Source organism: Haliotis rufescens, unplaced genomic scaffold (genome assembly GCF_023055435.1).
Source record: "Haliotis rufescens isolate VD_foot unplaced genomic scaffold, xgHalRufe1.0.p SCAF_18, whole genome shotgun sequence".
Lineage (NCBI taxonomy): Eukaryota > Metazoa > Mollusca > Gastropoda > Lepetellida > Haliotidae > Haliotis > Haliotis rufescens.
This window is the reverse complement of record NW_025963868.1, coordinates 11054971-11081332: the sequence shown is the minus strand read 5'-3', so window position 1 is coordinate 11081332 and position 26362 is coordinate 11054971. Positions and strand designations below refer to the sequence as shown.

General features: G+C 42.1%; 1 protein-coding gene across 1 annotated transcript in view; it reads right to left on the bottom strand.

The window, feature by feature from the left end:
* Positions 1-202: 202 nt before the first annotated feature.
* Positions 203-26362, bottom strand: part of LOC124119119 (selenoprotein S-like) — an 81223-nt gene continuing 55063 nt past the window's right edge. Inside the window, exons 5-6 of the mRNA XM_046481530.2 lie at positions 12316-12385; positions 203-970 (exon numbers count right to left, since the gene is read on the bottom strand). Coding sequence (XP_046337486.2) covers positions 891-970; positions 12316-12385 — 150 coding nt within the window. The 3' untranslated portion in view covers positions 203-890. The remainder of the gene's footprint in view (positions 971-12315; positions 12386-26362) is intronic.

The following is a 26362-nucleotide window of genomic DNA, read 5'->3' as shown; positions in this document are numbered from 1 at the left end:
GGGAATCACGCACACACGAATACGGTGTTAGCGTTGGGCGTCTCAACGTGCGTGATTCCCGTGCACCCTTTCGAGTTGAGTTTATTGGTTCAACTGTGTCATATGGCCCTGTGACGCAGGGGTAGCATTATGCAGATGGCTGTTTCAATGACGAACAGGTCTGGTTGTTGATGAAATATAGTGATAGCTGAATAGACAGATTTTTTATTCATGCACCGATTGTCTTTAAATGTAATATCCAGTTATGTATGACTGTTTACTAATCTCATACCAACTTTGACTGGAGTAGGTCCAATAGTTTTTCAGATATTGTAGTAAACGTCGGTACTTTCCAGACTATAGTAGGCTGTTTGGTAGGGCTCTGATGGGTGTGGGGTAGAATTTAGATATGTTTGGTAAGGGCTATGTTGTGTTTGGGTTAAAATGAATGAGTGAGTTGGGTTTAACGCCGCTTTGAACAGTATTCCAGTAATATCAGCTTGATGTGAGAGGTATCCAACAGTGATGTAGGTCTGAGATGTTTACCACTTTTTTTAAATCCACGAACATGGCGATGGTGTTGACAATCCTAGAAACATAATTGGGGTGAACTGGGATCCGAACCTACGATGATAGGTTTTTGGCACACCCAAGGGACAAAGCTCTGCAGAGCGAATTACGGCACCTTAAACACCTGGGCCACCCGTGCCCACGTTTGGGGAAGAAGACTGTATGAAAAAACTATAAACAAAGATAACCTGACATGTAACAGTAAACAAAATGACAGAACCTCAAAATGAACATAACTAATGCACATGAACTTTCTGTTGTGGACCACATGTTGCCAATTACGTGTGAACCGAGTCAAGTGACCATAAGTCACATGACTTCAAGGTTCACACTTATTAACCTCATCCGCCCCCACCGGCACCCCCTCGTCTCGCTGGGCGGAACGTTCCGGAGCTGGCTCCTCCCATCAGGGGATTGTAATCTGCAAGAGAAATGACAATGTTAATCACTAGACTTATGTAGGGATCGGGTTGGATCACACATGGGATTCACTCACGGTGGGGAGGTGGGGTAGTCCTGTGGTTAAAGTGTTTGCCTGACATGGGTTGGATGACACATGGGATTCACTCAACCTTAATTTATCAAAAAGCATTCCATCTCACAAATCTCACAGCTAAGACAGTCATCAATAATATGACTGAAGTGCCATATCTGCCTTCAAGCCTGAATATCTTCAACAGTTACTGCTTGGTTGGTTGTTGGTTTGTTGTTTAACAACGCACTCAGTAATAGTCCAGCTATATGACGGCGATCTGTAAATAATCGCGTCTGGACCAGACAATCCAGTGATTAATATCATGAGCATCGATCCACGCAATTGGGATCGATGACATGCATGAACCAAGTCAGCGAGCCTGACCACCCGATCACGTAAGTCGCCTTTTACGGCAAGCATGGGTTGCTGAAGACTTGTTCTACCCCTAATCTTCACGGGTCTCAACAGTTACAGCTACTAGTCGTCCAAATGTGCTGTGTGTTTAACAGCTTTGTTATAATCCCTGGTCCCTGGGATTAAATGTAAGACTGCCCTTTCAATTTCAGTTTGTCATTGTATACTCTTGTGTGCTTCACAGTCTACCGGGGCAGTGGGGTAGTAGTGGTTAAAGCATTGGCTTGTCACGATTAAGGACCTGGTTCAAATCCCTACACCGGCACAATGTGTGAACCCATTTGGTGTCTCCTGCTGTGACATTGCTAGAATATTGCAAAAGGAGGCGAAAAAACCATACTCACTCACTCACTCACAGTCTACAGGACCCATGAAGATCCGGGGTAGAATAGGTCTTCAGCAACCCATGCTTGCCGTAAAAGGCGACTATGCTTGTCGTAAGAGGCGACCATGCTTGTGAGAGGTGACTTAGTGGATAGGATTATCAGGCTGGCTGACTTGGTTGATGCATGTCATCGTACCCCAATTGTGTGGATTGATGCTCATGATATCAATTACTGGATTGTCTGGTCCAGATTCGATTATTTACAGACCGCCGTCATATAGCTCGAATATTGCTGAGTATGGCATTAAATAACAAACAAACAAGCAAACAAAACACTGGAGCTCACCTATATATTAATAATATTAAGTGGGGAAGGTAAACTATTATGCCAGCTGTTTCTTAAAAACCTTACAACCAAAGTTTTGCATTACATGAGAACTTTTCATTGGTATTCTTTCAGAGGATTTTTCTGAACATTTATTGATACATAAAAATCATAACAATAATAAGGCCATTATATTGCCCTATATTTCAACACCACGGAGGGGCGTACTTGAAGCGCTACATTATTTTACCCCAGTCAGTGGATGAATGTGCGCACGATTTTATTTTTTCAGCTACCCCGGGAGTATACAAGCCAATCTGCAAGTGAGGCTCTAGGTGGTTTAATAATGATAATAATAATAATAATAATAATAATAATAATAATAATAATAATAATAATAATAATAATTATAATAATTATAATAATAATAATCATCATCATCATCATCATCATCATCAGTAGAGATCAGTTAGGAAATGAGTTGTTGAATGTCAAGTTTATTTTCTTCTTGCAGATGGTCTGATTCTGCGGAGATTTGAGGTCATGAGGCAATGCATATTTGAAAGGATCTGGCAATTTCCACAGAGATGGAGTTAGAGAGGGAGTCCTGGTTTAACACAGCTTTGAACAGTATTCCAGTCATATCACGGTTTGTCAGCCTAATGTTGGGAGGAAAGCCCGAAGTGATGCAGGTCTCAGACGTTAACCACGAGCATGGGTATGGTGCAGACATATTGAATGAAATTTTGAATTAAATAATAAAATAGATTACAAACATAAGTCCAGTTATACAATGAACACTTAAATAGTGTCACAAAAGGGTTAACTTGCGTAATTCAATACAGAATTTTTAATATTCTATTTCCGATGACGGATCATGACAGTCATTTATATGACCCCCTGAAATGATACTAAAGAGAAAGTCAGTGCGTATTATATTTTCCAGAATTTAATATTCCATAATAAGGGGTGCGCATAACACACGAGTGCATATCATACTCGAATAAAAAAGTTTTGTGTACACTGATCAATCGGAAGGGGCGCGTATTGGGATTGTTCATTTGCCAATATATTAGCAAATATCGCCATGGGCAATTATTACATCGAATACAGCAATTGAAATATATTCTAATGACCATCCTCTGAAATTCTGAAAATACGGCCAAAGGTTTCTGCAGAGAAGAGGTTGGCGCCAAGGCTGATGTTTTTAATATCAAAATGAACTCCTGCAGCTGACATTTTGAATTTTTCAGTAAACATAATTTACTTTATTGAATATATGTGAAAATGATATTGATATGTTCAGTAGAACATTGATACCTTTTACAATCAGAACAAAGTTTTTGAAACAAAAACTTCTAAATATGTTTGGAAATATTACAAAAGCTTCACTCAAATTAACAAAACTCTATAATCTATGCTAATCATCCACTGAAAACATGCACGAAGAACTCCGTAAATACTTTCATCAGTAGGAATCAGAATGTCATTTTTGCAGTGTCTGGAATAATGGTACCTACAAGACATGTCTCCATCATGATTAAACACACCCCTATCATTACCCCAGAATACTGGTAGTATAAGCTCAGTGATAAGATACCAAGCTTGTCCAAGATACTCTTAAAGCAGAATAGATTATCATTAACGTCAGAAGTTTTTCTTTGCTCTGAGAGATAATCGAGGCAGGATTTGCAGAAAAACACTAATATCAATGTTCATTCTAATTATAGATAAGGGATGTTAAGTTGTGTGCTCAGATTTGAATTATGATCATGATTTTCAAAATAAGGTAGAATGTGAGGTAATATTCTCTGTATCCAATCATGCTCTTGGCCATGCAATGTCTGGTTTCCTAATCTTCAACATAACAAAAGGCAATAAGAATGTGAATTAAATTTGAATTCATACATCTTGTTTGTTTGTGCAAAGCTTCTGTCAGTCAGTGTGCAGCGCATTAGGTGAGTGAGTGGGTGGTTGAGTGGCAGGGTGGGTGAGTGAGTGGGTGAGGGAGTGGGTGAGTGAGTGGTTGAGTGAATGAAAGAGAGGGAAGGTGAGAGGGTGGGTGGTTAAGTGGCAGGGTGGATGAGTGAGTGGGTGAGTGGTTGAGTGAGTGGTTGAGTGAATGAAAGAGAGGGAAGGTGAGTGAGTGAGTGGTTGAGGGAATGGTTGAGTGAGTGGGTGAGTGAGTGGTTGAGTGAGTGGTTGAGTGAGTGGGTGAGTGAGTGGTTGAGTGAGTGGTTGAGTGAGTGGTTGAGTGAGTGGTTGAGTGAGTGGTTGAGTGAATGGTTGAGTGGCAGGGTGGTTGACAGAATGGTTGAGTGAGTGGTTGAGTGAGTGGTTGAGTGAGTGGTTAAATGAATGGTTGAGTGAGTGGTTGAGTGAGTGGTTGTGTGAGTGGTTGAGTGAGTGAGTGAGTGAGTGGTTGAGTGTGTGGTTGAGTGAATGGTTGAGTGGCAGGTTGGGTGAGTGAGTGGTTGAGTGAGAGGTGAATGAGAGAGAGGGAAGGTGAGTGAGTGGTTGAGTGAGTGGTTGAGTGAGTGGTTGAGTTAGTGGTTTAGGGAGTGGTTGAGTGAGTGGTTGAGTGAGTGGTTGAGTGAATGGTTGAGTGAATGGTTAAGTGAGTGGTTGAGTGAGTGGTTGAGTGAATGGTTGAGTGGCAGGGTGAGTGAGTGAGTGGTTGAGTGAGTGTCTGATAGAGTGGTTGAGTGAGTGGTTGAGTGAGTGGGTGAGTGAGTGGTTGAGCGGCAGGGTGGGTGAGTGAATGGTTGAGGGAGTGGTTGAGGGAGTGGTTGAGTGAGTGGAAGAGTGAATGAGAGAGGATAGGTGAGTGAGTCAGTGAGTGAGTGAGTGAGTGTGGTTTTACACCGTTTTTAGCAATATTTTAGCAAATATCACAGCAGGGGACACCAGAAATGGGCTTCACACATTGCACCCATGTCGGGAATCCAACCCGGGTCTTCAGCGTGATGAGAGAACGCTTTAACCTCTAGGCTACCGGACTGCCCATGTTAATGGAAGAACCCTGAACAGACAATGGATGGATGATCAACAATTATATGCTACACATGTTCCTAAGATTTCAGATTCATTCAATCAGTCGGTTCGGATGAGGAAGAAGAAGTTAACAGATGGACGATGAACAGATGTCTGACGGATGATGGACAAGTAAGTATATGCCAGACATGTTAGACAAGCTTCAGACTTAATCCTTCAGTCAATTCACACGAGAAAGAACTTAACAGTAGGATGAGGAAGAAGTTCATAGATGGACGATGGACAGAAGATCGACAGATCATGATAATCTTTGCTCACTTGGACACAACAAGTCACACACGATGCAGCAACTCAGAGAAGCAAACTGTAATACAATCCTACATCGGAGCCTTGACGGCATATTAATGTGCATGATTTGTCTGGTGGTGAAATACTAATTTGCCAATAGATGGATCATCAGTCTGATGAGGACAGTATATTGTTGCTGAAGCTGGTTTGCCCTATGGACTAGGGTGCTGCTTCTCAGGAAACAACTTCATAAATACCATCGCCTGACTACAAAGGTACTTGTGCCATTTCTCGCAGTATTTGTCACTGCTAAACGCTGGCACATTAACAGGAATCCTTCCAGAAGTAATCAGTCCCTAGTTGAAGATACAAAGGTCAGACTGAATATCAGTAACGAGTTAGTCACAAGATATTGTGAGAAATCAATTTATTGTCTACATTGTGGTTGTTCCAACAATAAAAGTGTTTGGTTTATCTGAAAGAATAGCCCCAGGAGCTTCTATTTGGAAAACTTTAGGCTCAATCCAACTTCGACTTTCTCCCATTAATCTTTGTTGTTGCATCATCATGTGACAAGATATGTAACAGTTTACGAGAAAATATGCTGTGCCTGGGATAGATTTTCCAATAAAGACATCAGGAAAACAGGACATATCAAAGTAGGTGATACAATGTACGTGTGTCTTCTCTTGGGTCCCTCAAATATAAGTGTGACTGATCTGGGATGACTCTACTGTTCTGATATGGGCTACCACAAACATATGTGTGTCTTCTCTTGGGTCCCTCAAATATAAGTGTGACTGATCTGGGATGACTCTACTGTTCTGATATGGGCTACCACAAACATACGTGTGTCTTCTCTTGGGTCCCTCAAATATAAGTGTGACTGATCTTGGATGACTCTACTGTTCTGATATGGGCTACCACAAACATACGTGTGTCTTCTCTTGGGTCCCTCAAATATAAGTGTGACTGATCTTGGATGACTCTACTGTTCTGATATGGGCTACCACAAACGTACGTGTGTCTGAAATCAGACAGGGGTCCCATGAGTGTATGTGTGTCTGAACTGGGCTGCCTCAGGTAAATGTGTGTCTGATCTGGGCTGCCACCTGTGAATGTGTGTCTGATCTTGGCTGCCACCTGTGTATGTGTGTCTGATCTGGGCTGCCACCTGTGTATGTGTGTCTGATCTGGGCTGCCACCTGTGTATGTGTGTCTGATCTGGGCTGCGACCAGTGTATGTGTGTCTGATCTGGGCTGCCACCTGTGTATGTGTGTCTGATCTTGGCTGCCACTTCTGTATGTGTGTCTGATCTGGGCTGCCACCTGTGTATGTGTGTCTGAACTTGGCTGCCTCAGGTAAATGTGTGTCTGATCTGGGCTGCCACCTGTGTATGTGTGTCTGATTTGGGCTGCCACCTGTGTATGTGTGTCTGATCTGGGCTGCCACCTGTGTATGTTTGTCTAATCTGGGCTGCCACCTGTGTATGTGTGTCTGATCTGGGCTGCCACCTGTGTATGTGTGTCTGATCTGGGCTGCGACCAGTGTATGTGTGTCTGATCTGGGCTGCCACCTGTGTATGTGTGTCTGATCTGGGCTGCCACTTCTGTATGTGTGTCTGATCTGGGCTGCCACCTGTGTATGTGTGTCTGAACTTGGCTGCCTCAGGTAAATGTGTGTCTGATCTGGGCTGCCACCTGTGTATGTGTGTCTGATTTTGGCTGCCACCTGTGAATGTGTGTCTGATCAGGCCTGCCACCTGTGTATGTGTGTCTGATCTGGGCTGCCACCTGTGTATGTGTGTCTGATCTGGGCTGCCACCTGTGAATGTGTGTCTGATCTGGGCTGCCACCTGTGTATGTGTGTCTGATCTGGGCTGCCACCTGTGTATGTGTGTCTGATCTGGGCTGCCACCTGTGTATGTGTGTCTGATCTGGGCTGCCACCTGTGAATGTGTGTCTGATCTGGGCTGCCACCTGTGAATGTGTGTCTGATCTGGGCTGCCACCTGTGTATGTGTGTCTGATCTGGGCTGCCACCTGTGTATGTGGGTCTGATCTGGGCTGCCATCTGTGTATGTGTGTCTGATCTGGGCTGCCACCTATGTATGTGTGTCTGATCTGGACTGCCACCTGTGTATGTGTGTCTGATCTTGGCTGCCACCTGTGTATGTGTGTCTGATCTGGACTGCCACCTGTGTATGTGTGTCTGATCTGGGCTGCCACCTGTGAATGTGTGTCTGATCTTGGCTGCCACCTGTGTATGTGTGTCTGATCTGGTCTGCCACCTGTGTATGTGTGTCTGATCTGGGCTGCCACCTGTGAATGTGTGTCTGATCTGGGCTGCCACCTGTGTATGTGTGTCTGATCTGGGCTGCCACCTATGTATGTGGGTCTGATCTGGGCTGCCACCTGTGTATGTGGGTCTGATCTGGGCTGCCACCTGTGTATGTGTGTCTGATCTGGGCTGCCATCTGTGTATGTGTGTCTGATCTGGGCTGCCATCTGTGTATGTGTGTCTTATATAGACAACCACAACTGTTCGTGTGTCTGTCTTATCCTTCTCCACAAAATATCTTTACACCCACAGACTTTTTTTCTCTAGCATCTCAACATGAAACAATTACAATCTGATATAACTGTATTGATAACTGACATTCACCCTAAATGGCCTGAGTGCCATAATTAGTCAGGAAATGAGGCACACGACTCATTTAGCACAGCTCTTCAGTCAACACAGCAGGCACATGGGGATATCCACTTATTTACCCCTTCAAAGAAATCATGCATAAAGTATTTAGTGCTAATATACAGTATCTAATCCCGGGGGAACTTCCTACTCCTCACGGAATGACAATAACTATTTTTAATTTCTTTGGAGGAATAATGTGGATGCCAGAAGGTTGAGGGTGTCATTGTTAGTGGGCGGTGGCCTTGTTGGTGGATAGTTGCCTTTTTATGTGAGGTGAGGTGAAATTTTATTACACTTATATAGTGACGTGCATGTATGTGCGTGTGTTTGTGTTGCTGCTTGTACTAGTCCGGACTGATGCCGATTTATAGTGCTAGTTCACTGAGATACCATGCCGCAGTTTAACATGAATACCCCACTCAGACACCGTATACTGACTCCTAGCCGACCAGTCCTTGTTTTAGCCCCTTAATGCCGAGCGCCAGACAGGGTAACAACAAGTACCATATTTAAACGTCTTTTGGTATGACGCGGCCGGGGATCGAACCCCGGACCTTCCGCACTCCGGGCGGACGCTCTACCAGTAGACCACGGAGGCGGTCTTGCCTTTTTAGAGGGTAGTGGTATTGTTGGTGGATGGTGGTATAGTTAGTGGGCGGTGGCCTTGTTGGTGGATAGTTGCCTTTTTAGAGGGTAGTGGTATTGTTGTGGATGGTGGTATATTTAGTAGCGGTGGCCTTGTTGGTGGATAGTTGCCTTTTTAGAGGGTAGTGGTATTGTTGTGGATGGTGGTATATTTAGTGGGCGGTGACCTTGTTGGTGGATAGTTGCCTTTTTAGAGGGTAGTGGTATTGTTGTGGATGGTGGTATATTTAGTGGGCGGTGACCTTGTTGGTGGATAGTTGCCTTTTTAGAGGGTAGTGGTATTGTTGTGGATGGTGGTATATTTAGTAGCGGTGGCCTTGTTGGTGGATAGTTGCCTTTTTAGAGGGTAGTGGTATTGTTGGTGGATGCCTTGATGGTGGTATAGTTAGTGGGCGGTGACCTTGTTGGTGGATAGTTGCCTTTTTAGAGGGTAGTGGTATTGTTGTGGATGGTGGTATATTTAGTAGCGGTGGCCTTGTTGGTGGAAAGTTGCCTTTTTAGAGGGTAGTGGTATTGTTGGTGGATGCCTTGATGGTGGTATAGTTAGTGGGCGGTGACCTTGTTAGTGGATAGTTGCCTTTTTAGAGGGAAGTGGTATTGTAAGTGGATGGTGGTATAGTTAGTGGTGGTGGCCTTGTTGGTGGATAGTTGCCTTTTTAGAGGGTAGTGGTATTGTTGGTGGATGGTGGTATAGTTAGTGGTGGGGGCCTTGTTGGTGGATAGTTGCCTTTTTAGAGAGTAGTGGTATTGTTGGTGGATGGTGGTCTAGTTAGTGGGCGGTGGCCTTGTTGGTGGATAGTTGCCTTTTTAGAGAGTAGTGGTATTGTTGGTGGATGGTGGTATAGTTAGTGGTGGGGGCCTTGTTGGTGGATAGTTGCCTTTTTAGAGGGGAGTGGTATTGTTGTGGATGGTGGTATAGTTAGTGGCGGTGGCCTTGTTGGTGGATAGTTGCCTTTTAAGAGGGTAGTGGTATTGTTGGTGGATGCCTGGATGGTGGTATAGTTAGTGGGCGGTGGCCTTGTTAACGGATAGTTGCCTTTTTAGAGGGTAGTGGTATTGTTGGTGGATGGTGGTATAGTTAGCGGTAGTGGCTTTGAAGGTCGATAGTTGCCTTGTTGGTGGGTGGTTGCCTTGTTAGTGGATAGTTGCCTTGTTGGTGGGTGGGGGCATCGTAGGTGGGTGGTAACCTTGTTGGTGGGTGGTTGCCTTGTTGGTGGGTAGTTGCCTTGTTGGTGGGTGGTTGCCTTGTTGGTGGGTGGGGGAATTGTAGGTGGGTAGTTGCCTTGTTGGTAGGTGGTTGCCTTGTTGGTGGGTGGGGGAATTGTAGGTGGGTGGTTGCCTTGTTGGTTGGTGGGGGAATTGTAGGTGGGTGGGGGAATTGTAGGTGGGTTGTAACCTTGTTGGTGGGTGGTTGCCTTGTTGGTGGGTGGTTGCCTTGTTGGTGGATAGTTGCCTTGTTGGTGGATGGGGGCATCAAAGGTGGGTGGGGGAATTTTTGGTGGGTGGTAGCCTTGCTTGTCAGTCAACATATTGGTGCCTTTTGGTTGTCATTAAGAACCTGAGGCTCATGAGGCTTGTAAGTCTTTTTCACTTATGGTTCTCATGGGCTGTCATTGCAGGTTGGTGTTTTTCTTGGCTAGGGTCATGACATTGGTTGGGTGTCATTGTTGGTCAAGAGGAAGATACTGGCAGAAGTTTTGCAATGACCCCTCAAGACACACCTGACCTGACTCATCACACAAATGAACTGCTTGTTGAAGCAGCACCACAGGATGCCATGTGAGAGATACACTGCTAACGACCCGGGATAATCACTCACAGAGCCCCACATCAGGCAATAGAGGCTGGTAATGAAGACACACCTCATTGACTCCTCACAATCAAATCAACAAAGGCCTGATGCAGATTGCACAAAAAAAAGAGAAGAAAACTATACAGGATGTTTTCTCCACTAGCGCAAGTAAACCTTCACATGGCTTTGTTAAGCCTAATTGTGGGCTTCTCCTATGTGAAACTGTGGTTAGTATGTTGGCCACATTAAAAATATTTCTTGGTTATCATGACATGAAAATTCAGTAACAGAGGGACAGAACCTCAGGTTTTTATGTGGTTTAAAGATTGAGTGGTAAAGATGTGCCAGACAACTATGTCCTAAAATCTAGGTTTTTATAGATATTTTCAAATTTTCAGCACATTTTGTGATATTTTTAAAAGTTTTGGGGTTAATAAAAGAGTGAGTGAGTGAGTGAGTGAGTGAGTGAGTGAGTGAGTGAGACCGGTATTTTAGTGAAGGCCCGTGGGAAATATTAAAATTTTATGTTTGATTAATTGCAGCTTTCAAACAATTAATCAATCTGCAGCTTTAGCCACTTGTCCAAAGCCCGAGTCTAGTTCAATTCTGTTCAGTCTATTAAGCTAATAATAGTCAATATGATAACACTAAAATCTAAGGAAAATGAGGTTAAGAGAAAATATTCAGGACAATGGATTTTGTATTGAGCAACAACACCAAATATATTTTTTCATAAAAAGTCTAAATATTTAAAAAAAACACAAAACAATGTATTTTGTGCGCTAGGCAATTTTTTTTGGGGGGGGGTTCAACAGTCTGTAACATCATTATTTGTTTCATGAATTTTTTGTGACAATTTTTTTCGATAAAATCCCAGTGACCTGCAACAAATTTACATGTTGACTTATTTCTCACAATACGCTACAGTTTTTCTACGATCAGGGCCTGAGGAGTTTAGCCAGGGCCTGCAGCTGTGGGTGCTGATGGCAGCCTAACATGTTGTTTTATTGTTACAATGACACAAGACGCCATAGAGCTCAAAGATATTTCTGAAGCAATGTCAAATTTTAAAACACACAAAATGAATAAATCCCTAGCAACCTGTTTTGTATGTTTGTTTGTGGTTTAACGCCACACTCAACAACATTCCACCTATGTGACGGCGGTCTGCAAAAAATCCAATCTGGACCAGACAATCCAGTGATGAACATCATGCGCATCAATTGGGATGTGATGACCTGCATCAACCAAGTCAGCAAGCCTGACCACCCGATCACCTGACCACCAGTCCCAGCAACCAGTACTTCCTGTTTGAGGCAACCTTAATGAATTGGTAGGTCAGGCTTGAATTGGTTAATTGCATGTCCTCATACCGCCAATACAATGGTGATCATAAGATCAATCACTAGTTTGGCGACCAGTGAAGATCATGGGGTAGAATAGGTCTTCACCAACCCATGCTTGCCGTAAAAGGTGACTATGCTTGTAACGAGATCGGGCGATCAGGCTCGCTGATTTGGTTGATGCATGTCATCGTATCACAATTGTGTGGATTGATGCTCATGATGTCAATTACTGGATTGTCTGGTCCAGATTCGATTATTTACAGACCACCATCATATAGCTGGAATATTGCTGAATGCGGCGTTAAAAAACAAACAAACAAACACTAGTTTGTCTGGTTCAGACTCAAGTAAGTTCAGCTGTCATCATAAAGCTGAAGTATACCCAAGTACAATGTCAAACAATCCACAGATATTGAGTATAAATCTCTGTATTCAGCCTACAAAAGAAACCCAATATTGGTCACTGACCTGATTGGCGAAGAGGTTTCTTGGGTTTGGGTTTCGGCAGGTGCCCTGAGGCCTCCTCTCCATCTTCATTCTGGAAGAAGCAAAATAAAATATCAGGAAGGTCTTCATGTCATTATTAGAAATGCAGGATTTGTAAAATTGCCAAAGGGTTAGTGGACAGTGTAATTAATGTTAGACTAGGATCAGCAGTCACAGAAAGTTTATCTAGGTCATTGAGACGTGTGAAGATCAGGGGTAAAATAGGTCTTCATCAAACAATTCTTGCCGTAAAAGGTGACTATGCCTGTCGTAAGAGGCGACTAACGGGATCAGGTGGTCAGGCTTACTGACTTGGTTGATGCATATCATCGTATCCCAATGCGTGGATCGATGCTCATGACGTCATTTACTGGATTGTCTGGACCAGGAAAATGAAGTTAAGAGAAAATATTCAGGACAATGGATTTTGTATTGAGCAACAACACCAAATATATTTTTTCATAAAAAGTCTAAATATTTTAAAAAAACACAAAACAATGTATTTTGTGCGCTAGGCAATTTTTTTTGGGGGGGGGTTCAACAGTCTGTAACATCATTATTTGTTTCATGAATTTTCTGTGACAATTTTTTTCGATGAAATCCCAGTGACCTGCAACAAATTTACATGTTGACTTATTTCTCACAATACGCTACAGTTTTTCTACGATCAGGGCCCGAGGAGTTTAGCCAGGGCCTGCAGCTGTGGGTGCTGATGGCAGCCTCACATGTTGTTTTATTGTTACAATGACACAAGACGCCATAGAGCTCAAAGATATTTCTGAAGCAATGTCAAATTTTAAAACACAAAATGAATAAATCCCTAGCAACCTGTTTTGTATGTTTGTTTGTGGTTTAACGCCATACTCAACAACATTCCACCTTCCGCCTGATTCCTGGTCCAGACTCGATTATTTACAGACAGCCGTCATATAGCTTGAATATTGCTGAGTGTGGCGTTAAACAAACAAACAAACAAACAAACATGGTAACTACTCAGTGGCTCAAAAATTATCTGGGACCCTGAAGCAGAGCCCCTTTAACACCACATTTTCAAACTTACACATATCAATAATTTACCCTCTAATGAACAAGAAATTCTTCGTTAATCTTCATAAGATTTTCTAATCAGTTATTTGCCCCTCTTCAATCAGAAGCAGAAATCTCCCCTCAACAGCTTCAACAAACAAATCACAACATAATGAGGCAAGGCCCAGTTTATGTTAAAGGGGCAGTATGTCAACGCTTCTGTGTAGTTTTTATATCATGATGACATAATTTATGAGAGACATGCCCGATTCAGTTCTCAAACCAAAACAATAGAGCTCTGCACAGTGAAGTCGCCAACACAAACGCTGCGCAGAGTACACTGGTTTTGGTCTTGTTTTTCTAAAAGAATCAAATTGGTGAGAAAGTTCATGTGTTTTTCTTACGGATGAGCTACAAAATACTAACAGTCAGCTTGATTAGATCAGAGTGAGTGAGTGAGTTGGGTTTAAGGCCACTTTTAACAGTATTCCAGTTATATCATGGCGTGTCAGCTTAATGTGGGAGGAAAGCCCCAAGTGATGCAGGTCTCAGATGTTGACAACTTCGGTGAAACCCACGAGCACGGGTATGGTGCTGACAAACCTAGAAACATAATCGGGGCAAACAGGGATTCGAACCCACAATCATAGGTTTCTGGCGTGCCCAAGGGAAGCAAATCTGCACAGCCAATCGTGGCGCCTTAGACGACTGGGCCACCCGTGCCCCCTTGATTAAATCAGAAGCCAGTGCTTATCAAAGCCTAGATTACAACATAAATATGCCTCGGTCGTGTGAAGCCAATCACTCTCCTTCCCAGGGTTCCTTGAGGCAGGCCGAGTCACTCTCTGTCACATCGTCACATCTCACACAGTCCATACATTTGATTTTCATCAGTATCATTTTGGACTAGTCTACATATTTGAGGATTAGATGGGTAAGTGTGCATTTTTTTGTATAAGGTGCACTTACTTAATACCAAGATAAATTCACACTTTACATTGGAGTCATAGAGGAAAGACATTAATAAGTTTGCATAAAAGTGTAATTTATAATATTCAAGTTTTTATCCTCACATGGATTAAATATGGATCCATAAGTAAATGATACAAGAATTTCTGTAGGCTGAAGTGGGCTAATATAATCAATGTTTGGTAGGCATAATTACACAACCTGAATTGTGTGATAGGCATTACTAAGAGTGAGTGAGTGAGTTGGGTTTAAAGCCGCTTTTAACAGTATTCCAGATATATGACTGCGTGTCAGCTTGATATGGGAGGAAAGCCCAAAGTGATGCAGATCTCAGACGTTTACCACTTCGGTGAAACCCACGAGAATGGTAATGGTGAAAAACCTAGAAACATAATCTGGGTGAACCAGGATTCGAACCCACAATCATAGGGTTCTGGCCTGCCCAAGGGACGCAACTCTGCACAGCGAATTGGGCAACCCGTGCCCCCATTACTTAGAATTTGAGGGATGACGAAGTAGAGATAATTTATAGATGACAACTTCTTTTTTTACTGTAAAGCGTCGTTTCGGCAAGGCTTGACAACGGTATAAGGATCTATACCGAAATGTCGCCTTTACAGTAAATAAAGAAGTTGTTATCCATAAATTATCTCTACTTTGCAATAGGCAACCTGTCATAAATTTGGACAATTTTTTATTTCTTGATATGTAATACTGTATTTTTGAGAGTGACGTGACTGAAGCCCCGACCAACAGAAATCAAGGCAAAAACGTGAAACTGACTGTTACATAGACAGGTGTCTTAGTGCATGCATAGATAGATGAGTGCATGCATAGATGGATGAGTGCATGCATAGATGGATGAGTGCATGCATAGATGGATGAGTGCATGCATAGATGGATGAGTGCATGCATAGATGGATGAGTGCATGGGTGGGTGAATGGGCGACACTCATCAATATTTACCCACACAATCATGCTTAAATACATCACAAACTTTGGTAATGAAAAAATAATTTCACAGTTCGTCTGCAGCAGGTATGTGTTTACTGCAACACACCGCACTGATTCCTCCGGGGGAACTGATCAGGACGTTCTCCACGCTGGACCTGATTATTCAAACAGCTATCCGTCACCTCTCGGAAATGACTGAAACTGATCTGCTAACGGTTATCCGCGGACCTGTCAGGCCTCCAGGCAATGCCTACCATCAGTGAAATGGACGCGAAATGAGCGAGTTATGAAAAGCGAATCACTTTCATGACAAGGTCTAATCATGGGTCTCGGGGCATTATCAGCAGGAATTGATGAAGGGGCCTTATGAAACCGACACCCATGTTAATAGCATGTAAATGCTTTAATCTGCTAATTAATTGCTGCAGGTTACGAGGAAGTCATTTCCCCATCTTGAGTTTTATGTGCACAGAACAGGCTGTCGTTTTTACAATCAGATGAAGTTACGCGTCTGACGTCAACCCTGTATTTTTACTCTCATTCGTCTCAAGAGGTTCATCACCCAATTTGTCAAACAGATGATGAGGAAGGTTGTTGGTTTGCTTCAATCTGTGTTAGCTTTAGTTTTATAACGTGGAGTAGGCAGACTGAGCAAAGTATTGGACATTTAAGAACTGGCATTATTACTGATATTGAAAATGATCTGAATTCAGGATCATGGGCCCTGGGGATTCAAAGGCTATATTAGGTCATTTTGGACTGAATATGATGGGATGGTCAGACTCTGTGGCTTGGAAAGTGTGGGTCATTACACTATAGTCCTACCCTTTCTCAACAGTGTGGCAAAATGAAACTATTTCTTGAGTCTTTGTAAGGCATTTAGAAGTGATACACAGTGGTAGAAACTAACATCTTTAGTCCACTAATCCTCATAATGATAGCATTTAGCAAAACCCTTTAAAATGGCAAATTTCTACTGGTCCTTATGATACAATTTAAACGGTAAATCAACATGTCTGGTGATTTTTGATCTCAAATTTCCAATTTGTACTGACCAAGTTTCTAATCACCCGTTCGTTTGCCGGACTTCGCTAAAGGTGTAAAAAGATTTCTGCGCTTGGTATTCGAATTTCTTTTTCCCAAAATATTGAATCCGCTAGAGGGGGGGTGCGCATTATACATGGGTGCACACTATACTCAAGAAAATATGGTGCCTTAACTATTGGGCAGTTTAGCAAGGGCTTTAGGACTAGTGCCAATTTCTATAGCTGGATACACATAAGGAAGAGAATTTATGGATGTCAACTAGGGTTGGGATGAGTCCAAATTTACTACACCAGGTACCAACCCCCCTATTACCCGACCCTACCCGGGTACCCACCTACCTATTACCCGACCCTACCCGGATACCCACTGCCGGTCTCAAGAGTTTGGAAAAAATTGTCTGATTGGGATTTTTTTACCGCAGCTCTGGTTAAAACAATATAGACACATTTATCAAACGATCAGATCCCGATCACCTGAGCATGATCAAATCTTCGTGCTCAGGTCATCGTAACTCCTATACCTTAACATAGACTTACATCAGGCGTAACCCTAGGGTTGTTTTGTATAAGCCGCGAAATTTACAATCTTTCCACTGTTTTTTTCTTGCCCAAATTATATTCTAACAACAGCTCCCTATTTCTAATTCTGAGAGCGCCCTGGCCGCTTATTACGTCAAATATGGTAGTTGAGATGTCGCTGACTGCAGCTTTAAACAACAAATGTAACCTGCCAGGAGACATCAGGATCTTTATGGATGCTAGAGTATAATTATATAATGTATAACTGTGCTGTGACATCATATAGATGTTTGACGTCAACTGATTTCAGTGAAGATGTGTGATGTCATGTATCTCTGTAAAAAATATGAATTGGAGCTTGTGAACTGCATTTTTGTGTTCCAAAGATGCTGTAGTTTAAAAATATAATGAAAAGTCAAAATGTTATTTTCACCCATAAGGTCCCTTATCTCGTGGCTGGTCACAAACATAGAAAACAACCAAATGAGGAATATGAATTATTGCACAGTCTCAGTCTCAACTGAGAAGTAAATGTTTGATGTTTGACCACGTTAACTCAGGAAGTAATTGCATCAAGGTCGACTTCTAACATTTCTGGTCAAACGAAAACTCAGCAGCTCTTAGAAATAAGAAGGTTGATAGAAAAATAACTTGACAAGAAAAATAAGGTAGTCCATGAAGGGATATTTCAATTTGAGAAAAATACAATATTCAAAATACGCAGAAGTAACAATATTTGAAAGTTGGAGTGTCACAATCACTATAACATTTTTATCAGCTCAGATTTGAGGCGACATGATTTCTATATTTCCAATTTGAAAGGTCTGTTTTGGATGTTCTTGTGGAAATCAGATCTAAATATTGAATATATAAACTGAAAAGACATTTGTAAATATATGGATGCTGGCATACTGACCATGAATACATCATTCTTCACTTCGGATTTTCGTGATGTACGAAATTCAACTTTTAACTTCGCCTCACCAAGAGGATTATATTTGCTGGTGACAAAAGGCTTTGTCAAAGCAGGTCGTTTTAGACACAAAGCTGTGTATCTTTGAAAGAATGGACAAAATCTGGGTTGATGTCCATGATTATAAAACCCGACAAGATGGATGTGCTTGCTTTGATGCGGTTGCAGTGACAGACAACCACGGTCAATATTTCAGCGATATAATGGCGGTCTATTAATCAAGTGTGGGCCAGGCAAACCAGTGGTCGACAGCATGAGCAATGGAAGACACTGTTGCCGCAAGATTGCACAAGAGTGAACATAATGGATTGGCTTTATCTCTGCCAGACTTGTCAGACGGTGGAGCGATATAAAGCTTAATATTGTCTGAAAGCTGAGTCTACCCTCAGGTTCAAGGATTGGCTTACACTACAATAGGATTAACATGCACAACAGAACTACTTCAGCGAATCAAAATATAATGGGATAAGCCCCCACCTCAAACATTGGTGTTTGAGGACAAATGACAAACCGCGGCTGCTTGTGGGTTCAAATGCTTTGTCTGTACAATGCATACGTCATTGTGAATTTAACATCAAACCCAGGCCTTCTGAGTGACAAGCGAACGCTTTAACCTCTGTGCTACCCCATCGCCCCCCCCCCCCCCCCACACACACACACACACCTTGACACATCTTCCCAAGGCAAAGGAGTTAACTGACTATAAAAGTCCAGTTTCCACCCTTGCCGAACTAGACTGGAGAAATATTTTGACTGGACTAATGAGTCTATGCATAGTCCATCAATATAGTGTAACGAAATCAACAACTGGTTCCTAAACTGCCATGCAGATATTAAAAAATCTCTTTATGTTTATAATTAAGGTGCTAACATGATTTCCCGTAATTTGGAATCAATCAGATCGTCTTCACTGGTTGCTGCTATTTTGTTTGAACCAAATGCCAGTGACATCAGAGATGGACGTGTACCATCAACCGTGCGTCAAGGAATATTTTTCCAAACTTTTCCATATTTTTAATCAACATGCTCTAGTGTTGTGCTCCAATCCACATGCACTGGGTGGTGTGAGACAGTGAAAGTAAATATTTTCCTTGATTAACATGATCAGATCGTCTTGACTTGGCGCCGCCATTTTGTGTGAAGCAAATGCAAGTGATATGAAAGGTGGAATCTGATTGGTCAAATTGTTTCTCAGAATTGTGAGAAAAATCGGATTAAATGAAAAGGTGACCTCGGGGGTTGTCTGGCTGTCAGTATGAATGTTAAGCCAAGTGCTTAAATTAATGACAACATTAAAACCTTAAAATAACTCAGACAATCCAAATGATCCAGTCAAAATTGATATTCTTGGAAGTTTAGTGATAACGAAAAAATATAGAAATTATTTTGAGAGTAAATGTCATCAACTCAAGTTCTGTGCAAGCGGTATTCCAACTGAGGCCAGTAGATTCACTGGATTATCGTTACAATAGTGTACAAATGGCACATGTAAAATAATAATAGCACAGTTAAACAAAATTCCAGATGCCTGAGTGAGTGAGTGTTGAGGTTTAACGCCGCTTTTAACAGAATTACAGTTATATCACGGCGTGTCAGCTTAATGTGGGAGGAAGCCCAAAGTGATGCAGGTCTCAGACGTTTACCACTTTGGTGAAACCCACGAGCACGGGTATGGTGCTGACAAACCTAGAAACATAATCGGAGCGAACCGGGATTCGAACCCACAATCATAGGTTTCTGGCATGCCAAAGGGAGGCAACTCTGAACAGCGAATCACAGTGCCTTAGACGACTGAGCCACCCGTGCCCCCCTCCAGATGCCTAAATGGTACATTAGCAAATATAGTTATAACACTCTGTGGTGATGTTACTTTGACTTCAGTGATACATGGGAACTTGACAAACACATGAAACATGATGATAAGGACATGCTAATGCCAAGTATCATACACAAATTACACAAGGGGATTCAGAAATTTGGAAAGGCTAAATTATTTCTTCCTAACATTATTGTCAATCTTCATTCATAAAGTAGTGGAGGCCATAGGCCCATTATATTCTACAATTACATCACTGCTTGAAAGATCAACCACTGATCTGGATAGTCACCTCTTACGACAAGCATAGTCACCTCTTACGACAAGCATAGTCGCCTCTTACGACAAGCATAGTCGCCTCTTACAAGCATAGTCGCCTCTTACGACAAGCATAGTCACCTCTTATGGCAAGCATAGTCGCCTCTTACGACAAGCATAGTCCCCTTTTACGGCAAGCATGGGTTGCTGAAGACCTATTCTACCCCAGATCTTCATGGGTCGCCTCTTATGGCAAGCATGGGTTGCTGAAGACCTATTCTATCCCGGATCTTCACAAGTCGCCTCTTATGGCAAGCATGGGTTGCTGAAGACCTATTCTACCCCGGATCTTCACGGGTCGCCTCTTATGGCAAGCATGGGTTGCTGAAGACCTATTCTACCCCGGATCTTCACGGGTCGCCTCTTATGGCAAGCATGGGTTGCTGAAGACCTATTCTGCCCCGGATCTTCATGGGTCGCCTCTTATGGCAAGCATGGGTTGCTGAAGACCTATTCTACCCCGGATCTTCACAAGTCGCCTCTTATGGCAAGCATGGGTTGCTGAAGACCTATTCTATCCCGGATCTTCATGGGTCGCCTCTTATAGCAAGCATGGGCTGCTGAAAACCTATTCTACCCCGGATCTTCACAAGTCGCCTCTTATGGCAAGCATGGGTTGCTGAAGACCTATTCTATCCCGGATCTTCACAAGTCGCCTCTTATGGCAAGCATGGGTTGCTGAAGACCTATTCTACCCCGGATCTTCACAAGTCGCCTCTTATGGCAAGCATGGGTTGCTGAAGACCTATTCTACCCCGGATCTTCACGGGTCGCCTCTTATGGCAAGCATGGGTTGCTGAAGACCTATTCTACCCCGGATCTTCACGGGTCGCCTCTTACGGCAAGCATGGGTTGCTGAAGACCTATTCTACCCCGGATCTTCATGGGTCGCCTCTTATGGCAAGTATGGGTTGCTGAAGACCTATTCTACCCCAGATCTTCATGGGTCGCCTCTTATGGCAAGCATGGGTTGCTGAAGACCTATTCTACCCCGGATCTTCATGGGTCGCCTCTTATGGCAAGCATGGGTTGCTGAAGACCTATTCTGCCCCGGATCTTCACGGGTCGCCTCTTATGGCAAGCATGGGTTGCTGAAGACCTATTCTACCCCGGATCTTCACAAGTCGCCTCTTATGGCAAGCATGGGTTGCTGAAGACCTATTCTACCCCGGATCTTCACAAGTCGCCTCTTATGGCAAGCATGGGTTGCTGAAGACCTATTCTACCCCAGATCTTCATGGGTCGCCTCTTATGGCAAGCATGGGTTGCTGAAGACCTATTCTACCCCGGATCTTCATGGGTCGCCTCTTATGGCAAGCATGGGTTGCTGAAGACCTATTCTGCCCCGGATCTTCACGGGTCGCCTCTTATGGCAAGCATGGGTTGCTGAAGACCTATTCTACCCCGGATCTTCACAAGTCGCCTCTTATGGCAAGCATGGGTTGCTGAAGACCTATTCTACCCCGGATCTTCACAAGTCGCCTCTTATGGCAAGCATGGGTTGCTGAAGACCTATTCTACCCCAGATCTTCACAGGTCAGGTTAGTCTGAAAATGTAGACAGACTCATTGTTTTCTCCTAAACATCTAGTTACATTACATGAACCACAAGTCTGACATGAGTTGTAGTCCAGCTGGATATGACAAATGGTGCCTACCAATATTTGACGGAATATATTTTCTATTAGCGTCAGGGTCTGCATTGTCCGCTGACTGCTGATATTGATTGCACTGGAATCACAACTCATGGCCACCACCCCTGATCCATATATCAATTCTCTTCTCCACCACGATGAACACAGAATACTGATATTTATATTTATAAGGATAAAGGTTAAAAAAACACTATTGTCATATCCATTAGTGCACCAAAATATTTACAGTTGCCTAATAGCCCCTTCCCCTGTCAACAAAACAACTAATTGAGATCACTCAGACAAATTATGCAACCTTTCATAAACGCCTTTGGATATTAGGGAATAATCAAACTTATAAAACCACATCGAATAAAACCTTCATATGTAGGCGAAAGTTGTCTTACGAAACACAAGCACTTAATTAACTGGCGAACACATTTTCATAGCATTGTGAAATCAAAATGAAAATTATGTAAAAGGCAAAATCATGAGAATCTGGAGATTCTTATAATTCCCGGAATCAACAGATTTGAGTTATTTCAACAACTTAGACCAGGGTATGATAAATGGATTAAAAATGGATTAGTCACGTGACAGGATGTTATCATTCTAAGCTTGTGCGCCTTTTACGATTTATTGTGTTTTTAAATGTATATGTCTACTATAAGATACCGTATATCGCTGTGTATAAGGCGAGTTTTTCATACCTAAAATGAGGGGGTTGAGAAGGGGGGTCGTCTTATACACGGAGTCGAAGATCCGAAGATTGTTTCAGTTGTTTCACTTTCAGCTTCCACTGGCGATGTCAACCGGTGTCCGATAGCCTACCCAGCATTTGACAATAAAACTTTGCATTTCTTCCTAAATAACTGATGGTGGGAATGTACAACGTAAAGATGAAGGCAATATGTACCTATTTTGTTAATAAAGATGACGTAAGATTTTTACTTTGTTGTCAAAATGTAATTTCTCTATAATTTTGCATATTAATCCTAACGATCAGTAGTTTTGGTTTAATGCACATTTCAAATAGGTAGTGAATTCCTCACACAGAATTAAAGGCAAAAACAACAGCTGGAGTCATAATGCTTTGTTTGTCTGTTTTTTGTTTAACAACCCACTCAGCAATATTCCAGCTATATGATGGCGGTCTGTAAATAATCGAGTCTGGGCCAAACAATCCAGGGATTGACATCATGAGCATCGATCCACGCAATTGGCATCATAATGCAATCAATGTATTATCCACACCCATCTGCCATACTGACCACCCAATCAACATTTTATTACCATATCTCTGTGGTGCAGCAATGACTGCAGCCTCGCTGACCCAGATTTCCTACAGATTGTGTAACTGTAAATCTGCATCTCGTTTCTGTCAAACTCAAATTCATTTGCAAGTTCACCTTTTGGGAAACAGGATTTCTCAATACAGCATCCCAGACAAAGTAGTCTGAAACGGAAATTCAATTTTCCACAATCTATCTCATAGAGTTTGATCGCAATGACACACCAGTCAATTATTATCGGTGGAGAATGAAGGAAGGCAAAGTTATCACTCAACTATAACATCAGCTGGCTGGGCCTCGTTCTATTTACGTAACCCAGGACTAAACCTGTCCCCTACTTTCCCTTCATGATCCAATGAAGCATGTTGCCTTTAAATAATTCGATAACGCTGATTGTGTTAACACAAAATCAAATTTCTTCCTTGAATAAAAACACTGAAACACACATGCATGTTTTGAATACTGAAAAAGACTTGAACTAAACGTCCTGTATTCCTGTAACTTAATATAAATCTCACGGATGACTGTTCAAATTTGAGTGTTACACAGGTCAATAAGCATAATGTAAAGCTACAAGGGTCAATTACAATGTTGTCGAATACTGATGTCTTGTAAGGAAATCTTTACAAATACAACACCTGATGGCCATAATAATTTTTTTCCTCTGTATGTAAAAATGTAGAAGGAAAAAAATCAATCAGCATTTATACACTCAAGTTTCCGAACAAGGTAAAATTCTTTTAAACTTCTGGTTTAGAGGGTTTGTTTACCAGTAGGCATGGGTTGTCAAAATGAAAATTTTAATTAAGTTTCTGTAGCTCAATAATTTATTTGGGGGGCACAATTTGTTTGGGTCAGTCAGTTTAGAGTGAGTGTGTTTGGTTAGACGCCGCTTTTAAAATTATTCCAGTTATATCACGGCGTGTCAGCTTAATGTGGGAGGAAAGACCGAAGTGATGCAGGTCTCAGACGTTTACCACTTCGGTATGGTGCTGACAAACCTAGAAACATAATCGGGGCGAACCGGTATTCAAAACCACAATCATAGGTTTCTGGCATGCCAAAGGGAGGCAACTCTGCACAGCGAATCGCGGCGTCTTAGACGACTGGGCCCCCCTTCCCCCCCGGTCAGTTTAGAGAGAAACACTAAATGTTGGCTGTATAAAGAGCAGGCTAGTCAACAGTCTTACAGTAACATGTGCATGTATTTAGTCATGAGGAGGCTTAGTTCTCCTTATAAGATGACCAAGGGGACATCAGAAATGAGCTTCACACATTGTACCCATCAGGGGAATCGAACCCAAGCCTTCAGCGTGACAAACGAACACTTTAACCACTAGGCTACCCAACCACCCCCAATCCATCTGATGCACAGCTCAATTCTGACTAGTAATGAATATCATTTGAAACAGAACCAGATTTCAGGAAGCAGCAAGTAGATTTTCACTTGTCCCAAGACTAGCAGACATTAAAAGCTACTTTATTTATTTGTTTACAATTTTGAGTTTAAACTAAAGCCACAAAAAGAAAAAAGATAATTAGACGGAATTGTAAAGTAAACAAAAAGTACCTCCTTGAAGAACACTGATCAAATTACACACTGCACAAATTTGTATTTAGTTCCAACTATTGGTATTTCGACTTACCCAAGCTAACTGCTTGGAATAAAACTGTAAAACCAGAAAATGAAAAAGAAGAGGCCACACTGCAAGATTCTACTAAACAAGTAAAACATGATACAATTCCCCCTGAACCTCCTCTAACCAACCAAATCTTCCCCCCTATTGAACCAAAGCATCAGCGGTAGAAATTGGCACTGGTCCTGTAGTCCTTGCCAAACTCCCCAATAGTTAAGGTATCATAAGGACCAGTAGAAATTATCTTTATAAGGATTAGTGGACAAAAACTGTTAGTTTCTATCGCTGAGCATCTGCAATAATGTGAGTGAGTGAGTGAGTGAGTATCGTTTTACACCACTTTTAGCAATATTCCAGCAACATCCGACGGGGGACACCAGAAATGGGCTTCACACTTTGTACCTATGTCAGGAATCGAACCCGGGTCTTCAGTGTGACGAGCGAACGCTTTAACCACTAGGCTACCCGACCACCCCTGCATTAATGTGAAGGGATCGACCATTTGATTTTTGGATGTTCAGACGATGTCGAGGTTAGATATTTTTTCAGATACAGCTACAAAACCAGATATTTTTTCATATAAAATTACAAGCCTGATTTTTTCTCAAGAAATACATCTTGCAACAATATAATTTTTGTGGCAGGCAATTTCTTTTTTTTCTCAACTGTCTGAAGCATGAATATTTTTTTCACGAATTTTGGGGAGCAATATATTGTTTTGGATAAAAACCCAGGCCAAGGCCATCCAGAGAATAGTAAATAGTCAGTACCTTAACACACACCAATTAGATTCCTATCATCAAAGTTGTCATCCCAGAGGCGTTACTCATAAAACTTCACCTTTTCACTTCAACGGAATGAAAATAAGCATGTAGATGCACAATCCAATTTAATGAGAATTAACAAGAAAGCATGGCTTGATGGAGTCCGATGCAAGTGATACGGCTCCTTGCAGGGTGTTCATGAAGCAAACAGGAAGTAGTAGAGAAATCCCATTGTCTTGGTAGATATCTAATGCTTGCAAACATATCTTGTATTAAAGACTTTGGACTGTCTGTAGGCACGGCAATGAAACCTAGCCGTGCATCGCTGAGGAAGCGGAAATGGTGAGTTTTATAACAAACTTAATTAAAACTCCACAAAAATAAATCACGGACATCCTTGTTGAAAATTGCCACCTTAATCGTTTCTGTTTGAAGGTGACTGTTTGATTGGTGGGTTTTTGAACGGAGTGTTTGAATTTCAGAAATGTCTTCATCAATCGACTTCAATTTATATTGTGAGTGTGTTCTTATCTTACGGAGCAGTAATGGAGTGATAACATTATGCCCAGCCCTGGAGTGAGTGAGTGAGTTTTACACCAATTTTAGCAATGTCCCAGTTAGTGACACCAGAAATGGGGTTCACACGTACCCATGTGGGGAATCCATAAGGGTTGAATGGGACAGGGTAAGTTTAAGGCAGTCGCGTGGTGATGTTTTTGAAAACAATAGCACCAAAACAATCACCTCAACTCACTTTGATTTTTAACATGTGCATATTAAAACAGAAAGAACATTAAACAAGGATAAGAGCAGGCCAAAACAATTTGCAAGCACTCTTGAAAGAAAATGAACATTTTTTTATCATTGAAATAATATTAATAACATTTTTGCATGATATCAAGCTATGCTGAAGAAGAGAAATAAGAGAATGACTAAGAGAAATATTATTCTTACCAACAACTCATTTTTTTTCAGTTCATTTAAGGAAAGCACACGCAAATTATCCAACTGCCTGTGCCCCCATCCTATCCCCACACTCCGCCATCCTGGTGATAGTTGACATTTTTTGCAGAAGATTTTAG